Source organism: Vicugna pacos, chromosome 16 (genome assembly GCF_048564905.1).
Source record: "Vicugna pacos chromosome 16, VicPac4, whole genome shotgun sequence".
In the NCBI taxonomy this organism is placed as follows: domain Eukaryota; kingdom Metazoa; phylum Chordata; class Mammalia; order Artiodactyla; family Camelidae; genus Vicugna; species Vicugna pacos.
This window is the reverse complement of record NC_133002.1, coordinates 8791620-8804279: the sequence shown is the minus strand read 5'-3', so window position 1 is coordinate 8804279 and position 12660 is coordinate 8791620. Positions and strand designations below refer to the sequence as shown.

The 12660-nt window shown below is 38.1% G+C and overlaps 1 protein-coding gene and 1 pseudogene across 1 annotated transcript; both read left to right on the top strand.

The window, feature by feature from the left end:
• The first annotated feature begins 201 nt into the window (after positions 1-201).
• Positions 202-1146, top strand: LOC140686278 (olfactory receptor-like protein DTMT). The gene has a single exon (XM_072940000.1). It carries the CDS (start codon positions 202-204, stop codon positions 1144-1146), a length of 945 nt encoding a protein of 314 aa, XP_072796101.1.
• A 10358-nt stretch (positions 1147-11504) lies between these two features.
• On the top strand, positions 11505-12452 carry LOC102532592 (olfactory receptor-like protein DTMT; annotated as a pseudogene).
• The last annotated feature ends 208 nt before the right edge of the window (positions 12453-12660 follow it).

The following is a 12660-nucleotide window of genomic DNA, read 5'->3' as shown; positions in this document are numbered from 1 at the left end:
TTGATGAGAAAGGAAGGAAATGTCTGAAAAGTGGCTTAGACTTAGTGATGTATATTTCTGATTACAAAGAGTGGTGTTAGTGAGGTTGAAATCAGTTACCGAAGAACAGCTAACAGACTAGGTATCACAGAAATATGTTCATTTTTATTCCGGTTTTTAATGGACACCATTATTTTCTCCTAAAGATACTGGACACAGAGCATGATGGGAAGAAATCAAAGTGTCATCTCAGAGTTCTTCCTCCTGGGCCTGCCAGTTGAACCAGAGCATCAAAACCTGTTCTATGCTCTGTTCCTGGCCATGTATCTTACTACTGTCCTGGGGAACCTCCTCATCATTGTCCTCATTCAACTGGACTCTCACCTCCACACGCCCATGTATTTGTTTCTCAGCAATTTGTCTTTCTCTGACCTCTGTTTTTCCTCTGTCACAATGCCCAAATTGCTGCAGAACATGCAGAACGAAGACTCATCCATCCCCTATGCAGGATGCCTGACCCAAATGTACTTCTTTCTGTTTTTTGCAGACCTGGAGAGCTTCCTCCTTGTGGCCATGGCCTATGACCGCTATGTGGCCATCTGCTTCCCCCTGCACTACACCACCATCATGAGCCCCAAGCTCTGTCTGTCCCTGGTGGTGCTGTCCTGGGTGCTGACCACGTTCCATGCCATGTTACACACCCTGCTCATGGCCAGATTATCTTTTTGTGTGCACAACGTGATCCCCCACTTTTTCTGTGATATGTCTGCTCTTCTGAAGCTGTCCTGCTCTGACACTCAAGTTAATGAGTTGGTGATATTTATCATGGGAGGGCTCATTCTTGTCATTCCATTCCTACTCATCATCATGTCCTATGCACAGATTGTCTCCTCTCTCCTCAAGGTCCCTTCTGCTAGAAGTATCCGCAAGACTTTCTCCACCTGTGGCTCCCACCTCTCCGTGGTGTCCCTGTTTTATGGGACAGTTATTGGTCTCTATTTATGCCCAACAGCTAGTAATTCTACTGTTAAGGAGACTGTCATGTCTATGATGTACACTGTGGTGACCCCCATGCTGAACCCCTTCATCTACAGCCTGAGGAACAGAGACATGAAGGGAGCCCTGGGAAGAGTCTTTTGCAAAAAGAAAACTCTCTTCTCTCTATGACAGTAAAGTTGAGATTTTGACATATTTTACCCACTAGGTATATTGATATTAATTTTGAGATTTTAACCCAGACTTGTTGTTTCCAATGATCTTTTTGTTCACATCATTCTACCTCTTATCCTTTTCTCCTCTCATTTATTTTCACATCTACATTGTCTATTTGACCTGTCCTGAACCTCAAGTGAACTTTCTATCTCCTTTGCTACAATAGTTTAGTTTGTCTTTATCTGGACGCTAACTCATACCTGGGGCCTTAAAAGTTGCTCCCTCAGATATGGGGAGGAAAGCCAGAGTCTGGTTAACAGCCTCACTTTTTAAGGTTGTCTCTCTCCTATTTTGTAATTGATCAACAAATTTTACATCTGTGATTTTTTTATATTGCATCTTTTTTATTGAAGTATAATTTATTTACAATGTTAATTTCAAGTGTACAGCAAAGCAAGTCAGTAATGCATATGCATACATATATATATTTTAGATTCTTTTCCATTATAGCTTATTATATGAAATTGAAAATAGTTTCTTGTGCTACACAGTAGGTCCTTGTTGTTTATCTATTTTATATATAGTAATATGTTATCTATTTTATATATAGTAATATGTATCCGTTAATCCCAAACTTAATTTATTCCTCCCTGCTCCATTTTTCCTTTGGTAACCCATAGTTTGTTTTCTATGTTGGTTAGTCCATTTCTGGCTGGTGTCTTTTTTTAGATTCCACATATAAGTGATATCACATGATATTTCTTTCTCTGTCTGACTTACTTTACTTAATATGATAATCTCTAGGTAGATCCATATTGCTGCAAATGAAATTATTTTATTCTTTTTTATGACTGAGTAATACTCCATTATATATATAAACATATATATATATGCACACACATACACACCACATCTTCTTTATTCATTCATCTATGTACATTTAGTTTTCCACAGATTCTATGTTGTAAGCAGATATTTAATACCTACTTGTTTCACATAACAGAAATTTTATACCCATTCAAAATCAATTCACCATTTCCCCACCCTCCCACTCCTGATAACCACCATTCTATTCTCTTCTTCTATGAGTATGCCTATTTTTGATGCCAAATATCTAGAAAGAAATCATGCAGTTTTGTCCTTCTGTGAGAGTGTTATTTCGCTTAACATCATGTTCTCTAGGTTCATTCATGTTGCTACAAATCTCAAGATTTCTTTCCTTTTTTAAGGCTGAATGGTATTCCATTGTATGAGTATACCACATTTTCTTATTCATTCATTTGTTGATGAACGTTTGGAATGTATCCCTAACTTGGCTATTGTGAATAATATTGCAATGAACACAGGAGTGCAGATATCTCTTTGTGATCCTCATTTAATTTCCTTTGGATATATAGCTAGAATTGGGGTTGCTAGATCATATAGTAGTTCTATTTTTAATTTTTTGAGGAGCCTCTATACTGTTTTACATATTGGCTGCATCTATTCATACCAACAGTGTATAAAGTTTCCCCTTTCTCCACATTTTCTGTGACAATTGCTACATTTTTTGTACATGTTTTATTTGTTTTGTTTTTGATACTATCCATCCTGACAGGTGTAAGGTGGTGTCTCATTGTGGTTTTCATCTGCATCCTCTGATGATTAGTAACGTAGAGCACATTTTTTTATATACCTAGTGGCCATTTGTATGTCTTTGGAGAAATGTCTATTCAGGCCCTTTGCCTATTTTTATGTCAGGGTGGTTTTTTTTGCTGTTGAGTTACAGGAGAGTCATACGTTTTGGATAAAACCGCTCACTAGAATGATGTTTTGCAAATATTTTCTCCCAATCCATAGGATGCCTTTTCACTCTGTTGACTGTTTCTTTTGCTGCACAGACCCTTTTAAGTTTGAGATAGCATCAAAAAGAATAAAATTCTTAGGAATAAAATTAACCAAGAGATGAAAATTATAAAACAGTGATAAAAGAACTTAGAGTGGAAACAGGTAAATGGAAAGACATCCTAGGTTCATGGATAGAAGAATTAATATTGTTAAAATGTCATATTTCCAGCATGATCTATAGATTCACTGCAGTCTCTATCAAAATTCCAGTTGCATTTTTCAAAACAGAAGTAGGAAAAAAAATTCCAAAATTTCTATGGAATCATATACTCTGCCACGCAAAAGCAATCTTGAGTAAGAAGAACAAAGCTACAAGCATCACTATTCCTGATTTAAAAATATATTGCACTTTTTTGGGAAAGACCACTTCCCTACATTTGCACTGCTTGTGTTTGGGATTCCAAATAACTTGATTTGAGGAGAGAAGAGGAGCCTTGGGGTCCTTTATTTGGCGGGGAGTGTTGGTAAAGTGATTAATACACTATTGTTGGAAGACAAGTCTGGAAGCTTGAAAATGTTTTGGCACAGTGTTTAACCCTAGAACTGAACCTTAAAACCCAGCTGAGTAATAGAATATTCTGTTGCCCAGGAGCCCACTGAAATTTTTAAGGAATTCTAGACGGCACTTGAGTGTAGGCAGGTCTGTTAATGACAGTATAGTCTCTTGATCTGGGAGGCCCAGAGACCCTTCCAGGTTTCCTATGAGTTAGAAACTTGTTATAATTACACTAAGATATTACTTAGCCTTTTTTACCATTCTGTAGTAAACTGGATTTTCTGACAATGAGTGGAAAGCAGGTGCCTATGCGAACCTAGATGGCTTATTAAAGAGATCCATGTCAGTTTCTAATGTATTCATGAATTACAATAAAGATGTTTATATATATATAAATATATTACAAAGCCACAGTAGTAAAAATAGTAAGTATCAGCATAAAAATAGACACATAGATCAGTGAAACAGAATAGAGAACCCAGAAACCAATCCACATGTGAAAAATCAACTGATCTTCATACAGGGTGCCAGGAATATGCAATGTGTGTATCCACAATGAAAAGAATGAAATTGGACCCCTACCTACACTATACACAGAATTCAACTCAAAATAAATTAAGGACTCAAAGATCTCAAACTGTAAAACTCTTTGAAGAAAACATAGAGGGAAGACATTTTGGCCTTAATCCTGGCAATGGTTTCTTGGATTTGACACCAAAAGCACAGGCAACACAACCTGTGCAAAACCAAAACATAGACAAGAAGGACTATATCATACTGTAATATGTTTCTTGATTCATATTATCTTCCACTTATTTACCCAAGGAACTGTTTGTGTATATGTGTGTGTGTCTGTGTGTCTGTATATATGTATTTACAAAAATGGATTACTGTTGATACAGATTTTCTTTTTCTGTTTAATATTACATTTCCTGATTTATTTTAATATTCTCCATGAGTTACTGAAGGTAGAGGACTTGCTATAATGAATAAACCCTGAAATCTCAGTGGTGTGATACAACAAATGTTTCTTTCTTTCTTATGTAAAATTCAGTTGTCATTGAGCCATGGGGACACTATGCTTCATGTCATCAGGTGACAGAAGCACTGAAATATTCAATATATGGTTTTCACAGTCAACTCAGGTGTTGAGTGTAAAGGGAAAGTCCCAGGAGATTTCATGGAGATTGTATCACTGAGACCCTAAAATATACACACAGTCTTCAGCACAAACTCAATAAAGCTGATGCTTTAGAACTTTGCCACTAAAGTGTGCAGCGGCCAGCAGTTGAAAGAGTTGGTTAGTGTGGTAGTGAATTTCTAAAGTGTCCCAATACTCCCATCCATTTATTGCTGTAATGGGCCTTTGCAGATGGAAATAAAAGTAATTATCAACTGACTTTTTTCTTCTAGTTTTATTGAGATGTAACTGGCATACAGCTCTGTACAAGTTTAAGTTGTACGGCATAATGATTTGACTTATATCATGAAATAATTACCACAGTAAGTTTAGTGAAACCCCCATCATCTCATATAGATACAAAATTAAAGTAACAGAAAAACAGTTTTTTACTTGTGATGAGAAGAGTTTGTATTTACTCTCTTGACAACTTTCATATATAACATACAGCAGGGTTAATCACATTTATCATGTTGTATGTTACATACATTAATTACATCCCTAGTACTTTACTTATAACTGTAAGTTTATACTTTTTGACTGCCTGCATCCAGTTCCCTCACCTCTCCCCTCCACCTCTGGTAACCACAAATATGATCTCTTTTTCTATGAGTTTGTTTTTAAAGTATGTTATTTTCTGTTAAATGACATAATGATTCAATATTTGTTATTGTTATTTTCTGTTAAATGACATAATGATTCAATATTTCTATACATTTCAAAATGATCACTGTAGTAAGTCTAGTTGCCATCTGTCACCATACAAAGATATTACAGAATTATTGATTATATTCCCCACATTGTACATTTCATATTCTTGAAATTTATTTTGCAACTGGAAGTTTGTACTGCTTAATCTCCTTTACCTATTTCTCTTCTTTCTCCCACCCCCTGCTTTCTGGCATCCACTTGTTTATTCTCTGTATCTATGACTCTGTTTCTGTTTTGTTCATTCATTTTGTTTTTCAGATTCTTCATATAAGTGAAATCATACAGTATTGATCTTTCTATGTCTGACTTGTTTCACTTAGCATAATGCTCTCTAGGCCCATCCATGTTGTCACAAATGGCAAGCTTTCATTCTTTTTGTAGATGAGTAATATTCCATTGTGTATATACCACATCTTCTTTATGCATGTATCTATTGATGGGCACTTAGGTTGCTTCCATATCTTGGCTTTAGTAAATAATGCTGCAATGAACATGAGAGTGTATCTATCTTTTCAAGTTAGCGTTTTTGTTTTTTTTTTTTGATACATACCCACAAGTGGTATTTCTGGATCATATGTTAATTCTATTTAAAATTTTTTGAGGAACTTTCATATTGTTGTGCATAGTGGCTACACCAATTTTCATTCCCACCAACAGTGCACAGTGTTCTCTTTTTTCCACATCCTCACCCACACTTGTTTATTTTTTGTCTTTCTGGTAATAGCCATTCTAACATGTATGAAGTGGTATTTCCTTTTGGTTCTGACATGCTTTTCTGTGATTATTAGTGATTTTGAGTATCTTTTAGTGTACCTGTTGACCATCTATCTGTCTTTGGAAAAATCTATTCAAATCCTCTGCCCATTTTTAAGTCACATTGTGTCTTTTTGCTGTTGAGTTGTATGAGTTCTTCATATGTTTTCGATATTTACCTCTTACCAGGTATATGATTTGAAAATATTTCATTCAGTACTTTGTCTTTTCATTTTGTTGATGAATTCCATTGCTTTGAAGCAGCTTTTTAGTTTGATGTAGTCCCATCTGTTTATTTTTGGTTTTTTGTTAAATCAAAGAATCATCCCAACACGTATGTCAAGGAGCTTTTCTGCCTATATTTTTTTCTAGGAATTTTATGGTTTCAAGTCTCATGTTTGAGTCATTAATCCACCTGAGTTAATTTTTGTATATTGTGTAAGACAGTGGTTAAGTTTCATTCTTTTGCATGTGGCTGTCCAGTTTTATTGAGGAGACTGTACTTTCCACATTGCATTTTTAAAGTACCATTTACAATAGACCCAACCATTTAATTCACAAAATATGTTATGTTTAAAATTAGGAAATAGTGACTAAAGAACTCATAGAAATCTGAAGAAATTGATAGAAATAACATGTTCATGGGCTGGAAGAGTCAATATTGTTAAGATGTTGACTCTTCTGAAATTGATCTAGGGATTTAAAACAATTTCAGTTAAATTCCAGAAGGACATTTTGGTAGTACAAATTGACAATATGATTGTAAAATACATGCAGGGAGCAAAAAAATTTAAAGTCTTTACTATAGTTAAAATACTCAGAAAATTGTGGTATTAGAGAAATGAGAGAAGTATAGATCAAGACAGAGAGTACAGATTACCAGATAGAGTCCAAAATAGATTCATGTCCATTGATCATTGACAAAGGTGCAAAGACAGCTTGGTGGAAAGTAGTCTTTTCAACCAATGATGCTGGAAAAATTGGATTTCCATGTGAAAAGAAAACCTTCAATGCATACCTGACAGTCTCAAAAACAATTCACTCTTAATGAATCATACACCAGAATAATTGTATGCATATTGAGAACGTTTCCTATAACATCCTGTTTTGTGGAGTCAGAGAAGTCCTAGGGCAGGGACTGAAGACCATGTGGAGTAGAACTGAGGTGAGGTGCCGTCAAGTTGCATGTACTAAAACTAGTTAAAGTCAGTGCAGAGCTGGCTATTGCAGCTATGACTGGAGTAAAAGATGAGGCTGAGAGAAAAGGGGCACAAGAAGTTTCTCCTCATATGGTTCTCAAGGGGGCAGTGCTTCTACCAGGGGATGTCACAAGGTTTCATTGAATTGGAAGTGGAGCCTACCACCTGGACATTTTGTGGGTTCCTATGTGAAGCCCTATACAAAGGGTGGGATTACCATTGAGCCTGGGGTAGTGCTATAGATTAGCAAGGAAAAACTGGTTTGCTCCATAGCTGGAGTAGAGAGTACCATGTCTGAAATTCTGAGGAATTCTTGGAGTACCACTTAGTTTTTCATGTCTAAAAACAAGTGTTAACAAAACTGTAACAACTCAGTATAGCAAGACCAAAGAGAATGCTGATTACCTAGGAAGGAAGGTTTGCATTATGCGACCATGTAAGAATCCCATACAGCTGAGATGATGGCCAAGGAGAACATGAAATGAGTAGTGAAAGAAGATGTTGTAAAAGTTAAGTATGGCCTTGGTCCACTGCAGCATATGGAAGAGCTGGAAAGCAGGAAGTATTCTCACACATATGAAAAGTACTAAAGATGACGGTGATGGCAGGTGCTACTAATGTTTTCCCACAGAAGTAAGAAGGTAGAAACACCTCAGTGGGATTCAAGCTAGGTTTCGTTTTCTATCTTGACTTGAGGAAGAATTGAACATGATCAGGGAGACTTTATCTTTTCTCTTATTCCAGTACTTTCAGTATATCTGCATGTGGCAGTGTCATAGGTATCTACCCCTTGTTAGCTGCAGGTGGTATGTCTCTCCTTGGGTATGTTTATGAGAAGTTGGGTTGTACTGAGAGATTCTGCCACCTTGAGAATTTTTCCAAAATTATGTGTCTTTATTGGCACTTTGCTCAAAGCACTGATGGCTTCTTTTTGCCCACAGAATAAAGCCTGATGCACTCCTCAGATATTTTAGTATATTCACAGTCTGGTCCCTGCTTCTTTTTATGGCTTCTTAAGCCATCCTCCTTTACCTCCCAAAGCGTAGGTTCCAACCACACAGGTCTACTGTTCACATCCTACACAGACAGTGATTAAGTTTTGATACATGAGCTTTTCTCCATCCTAACCTCTCCTCAAAGTAGTCAGGTATGATCAGTGACTAAAATCAGTCACTGCTCTGGGACCTGAGCACATTTGTCCCAGAGAGGCCTTGGGTAATGCTTTGTCTTTAATGAGTTCCTCCAGGATCTAGACTTCTTTGTGATTTAGGGCCCTTTGGCCCAGGGATATGCAAAGTTGTAGATATGAGAAGGGGTTTTGCAGACGCAGGTGATGACTACAGAGGCTGTTTATTCACATGTGTTAGTGAATAAAGGGGAGCAGGATCTCAGTTCAGGGTCCTGGAGTCTCCCTCAGACACACTGGGTAAGTTGTGCAGAGGGTCAACGAGCTGGTCTTTTAGGATACTTCCCACCTAATGGTCTTGGTTTCCCAGGTTGTACGATGTTCTGCAGAAGTTTTTCAGATTTGATAAACTTCCTCTTCTCCATGTCTCTGCCTCCCACAATTTCTCCACATTTGAGAAATATTTTTATTAATGTTCACCAGTTACAATACTTTTATTAGTGATAGCACTTATCAATATTACTTACTATATAAGATATTTCACAATATGCATAATTTCAACAAAATAACAGCTCTTGAGATAGGCATTAATGCAACAGTTCTGAACCCTTTTTTATTTTAGAATTATCTTGGAGCTTTAAAACATTTGTACAGACTTCCTCTTAAAGATTGTGATAAAATGTATCTGACAGGTCCAGTAATCTTTACTTTTAAAAGCATCATGTGTCCTTGCCACTCACTGTGTAGTCCATGGACTATACCATGGGCATTACCTGGGTGCTAATTTACAATGTAGACGAGGGCCTGCTGAGTCAGAAACAGTGTTAAACCAGAACTTCAAGGTGATTTGCATGGACATTACATTTTAGAAGCACTGCCCTAGGTGATTCTTAACTGCAGTCCAGACTGAGAACTCCTGACTTAACAGATGAAGAAGGTGAGAACCTCATTGCATCGTCAGTGGCAGCATCCTCAAGTGCTGTCTCTGGTCTGTGATCTCACTCATACTCTTGACACAAGAGTCACTTTTTTTTTTTAACCAGGGAAACGAAATTCTGTGCAACCAGATGTATGATGTTTTCCCTACATATTTCTCCCCAGTGATACCAGTATCTAAGTCCGTGTGTAAAACCTGTTGGTGTGGATCAATCTGTCCCAAGGGGTGAAAATCCCAGCAGTTGGATTCAGTTATGTCTTTAATGCAGGAGATTCCCACTTCTCTTAATGCTCTAGTGTGCTTTGTCAGCTTTGAGATACACTGAGGAGTATTAGGGCTCTCCGGAGAAGCAGATCCAATAGGGGATTGTATCTATATCAAGAACTCTATCTATCTACATACTTGCATGTATCTCTATTATTTCTGTCATCTGTATTAGTGAAATTGTAGTGTGTTTTAGATACCATAACATATTCTATGGGGACAAAATTGTATCATAAATTTTGTAAAAAAAAAAGTCAATGTCAGTGGTAAGTGGTTGAGGCTAGTGAGTTCTTGTTCTGGGAGTATTTAGTAGAAGTAGTGATTCTAACTTGAAAATAGTTTTGTTGCTTTTAAAGTTGGAGGCATGCATGTCTCAGCCTGAAGCATAACCAATATTTATGAAACAGCACCTACATCCAGGCACTGTGCCAGGTGCTGGTTCTGCTGCAGTTGTGAAGGCAGACATGGCCTCTCCTACATGGAAATTATGATCTGGTAGGGAAGACTGCTATAAAGAAATAATCTCATTGGCATGGAGTGCTGTGGGACAAGCACAGGACGCTTGGAAACATAGCAGTGCATTCCCATCGGGTCTGGGGAGACAGGGAAGGTTTGCTAGGTAGGCGACATGTAATATATGTGAAGGGTAAACAGAGGCAAGCCACTTGAAAAGGGAGCAGAGGAAGAAAATGCTAGCTGGGAGGGATAGTGCAGGTGCAAAATGCCAGAGCAGGATTGTTGCATTTAAGTCCAGCTCTGCTGGAGAGTGGAATGTGAGTGTAGTTCTGGGGCCAGGTGAACCTATAGAGCTACGCAAAGGTCAGGTCATGAATCACCTTTTGAAAGGAATCTGCCTTTAAGGAATTTGCCACTATGTTAAGATCGATGAGAATCCATGAAGACTTTATGGAGAATGGTCATCAGTTCATCTCAGAATGCCTAGTGTGATGAAGAACATTGACATAGAGAGTATTCAAGCATGGAAGCAGGGACATGAATTAAGTTGTCCCAATTGTGCAGACAAGATACGATGTCAGCCTTATCTAAGGCAGTAACAATGTAGATGAAGAGTGGCTGAATGGGAAAGACAATTAATTTATAGATCTTGTTGACAGATTGGATGTTAATGAGAGAAAGGAGGGAATGAAAGAAAACTCTCAGGTTTTTGACTGCAGCACCTGGAGCTCTTTTTTTCTGACATATGGGAGACTAGAGGAGGAGGGAATTGACAGAGGGGCAGGGGAGATCAAGAATTTCTTTTGAGACCTGTTTAGCTGAAAATGCATGTGGTACTTTCAAAGAAAGATAATCATTAAACAATTGAGTATACTCTTTTATAGGTGAGAGAAACATCTACACTGAGATTTAAATGGGAATCAGAACCATTGGAGTAGATGAGTTTTTCTTGGTGGTGTATGTAGAATTATAGGAGATCAGTGTTTAGGAAAAAGCCTTGAACATCAACTTGAAGATATTGACAAAACAAGCTAATTGCAGTTATTCATGATGTCTGTCCAGGCAGGTATGAGGAAAACCAATATAATACGTGTCTCAGAAGCTAAGGGATAAGAATGTTTTAGAATAGTTGGAATATTGTTCCATGTTAAAAGAGAATTAAAGAAAATAAATCATTTCCCATCATAGAGATTCTGATGATAGAGATTTGGAGTACTATAGAGATTAACATTACAGTGATGAGAGTGAGATCAAGTATTTTTGCAGAGCATCTAACAGACTATGTATCATTGAAATATGTTCATGTTTAAATTCAAGTTTTCATGGACACTATTATTTCTTCCTAAAGATACTGGAGTTAGAGCATGACAGGAAAGAATCAAATCGTTGTCTCAGAGTTCCTCCTCCTGGGCCTGCCCATCGAGTCAGAGCAGCAAAACCTGCTCTATGCCCTGTTCCTGACTATGTATGTTACCACCGTCCTGGGGAACCTCCTCATCATCCTCCTCATTTGCCTGGACTCCCATCTCCACACACCCATGTATTTGTTTCTCGGCAATTTGTCTTTCTCTGACCTCTGCTTCTCCTCTGTCACAATGCCCAAATTACTGAAGAACATGCAGAGCGAAGTCCCATCCATCCCCTATGCTGGCTGCTTGACCCAAATATACTTCTTCCTGTTTTTTGCAGACCTAGCAGACTTCCTCCTTGTGTCCATGGCCTATGACCGCTATGTGGCCATCTGCTTCCCCCTGCACTACACCACCATCATGAGTCCCAAGCTCTGTCTGTCCCTGGTGGTGCTGCCCTGGGTGTTGACCATGTTCCATGCCATGTTACACACTCTGCTCATGGCCAGATTATCTTTTTGTGCTGATGTGATCCACCACTTTTTCTGTGATATGTCTGCTCTTCTGAAGCTGTCCTGCTCTGACACTCGAGTTAATGGGTTGGTGATATTTGTTATTAGTGGACTCATCATCATCATCCCGTTCTTACTCATCATCATGTCCTATGCACAAATTATCTCCTCCATCCTCAAGGTTCCTTCTGCCAGAGCCATCTGCAAAGTTTTCTCCACCTGTGGCTCCCACCTCTCTGTGGTGTCCCTGTTTTATGGGACAATCATTGGTCTCTACTAATGCCCATCAGCTAGTAATTCTACTGTTAAGGAGACTGTCATGTCTATGATGTACACTGTGGTGACCCCCATGCTGAACCCCTTCATCTACAGCCTGAGGAACAGAGACATGAAGGGAGCCCTGGGAAGAGTCTTTTGCAAAAAGAAAATTCACTTCTCTCTGCCATGGTAAAGCTTGGGATTTCTACATAATTTTATCTAGTAGATATGTTAATATTGGAATATGATTCCAGATTGTCTCCTCACCATGGAAACTTTTGTTAAAATGGCACAGTACATAATTGTTCAATATGTAAAATGTAGTTGCATAGTTGAACTCGGGAAGGGGATCTTGGTGACTTTCTAGCTAGGCCTTCCTCTTTGTTTTCCCTAGGGAACCC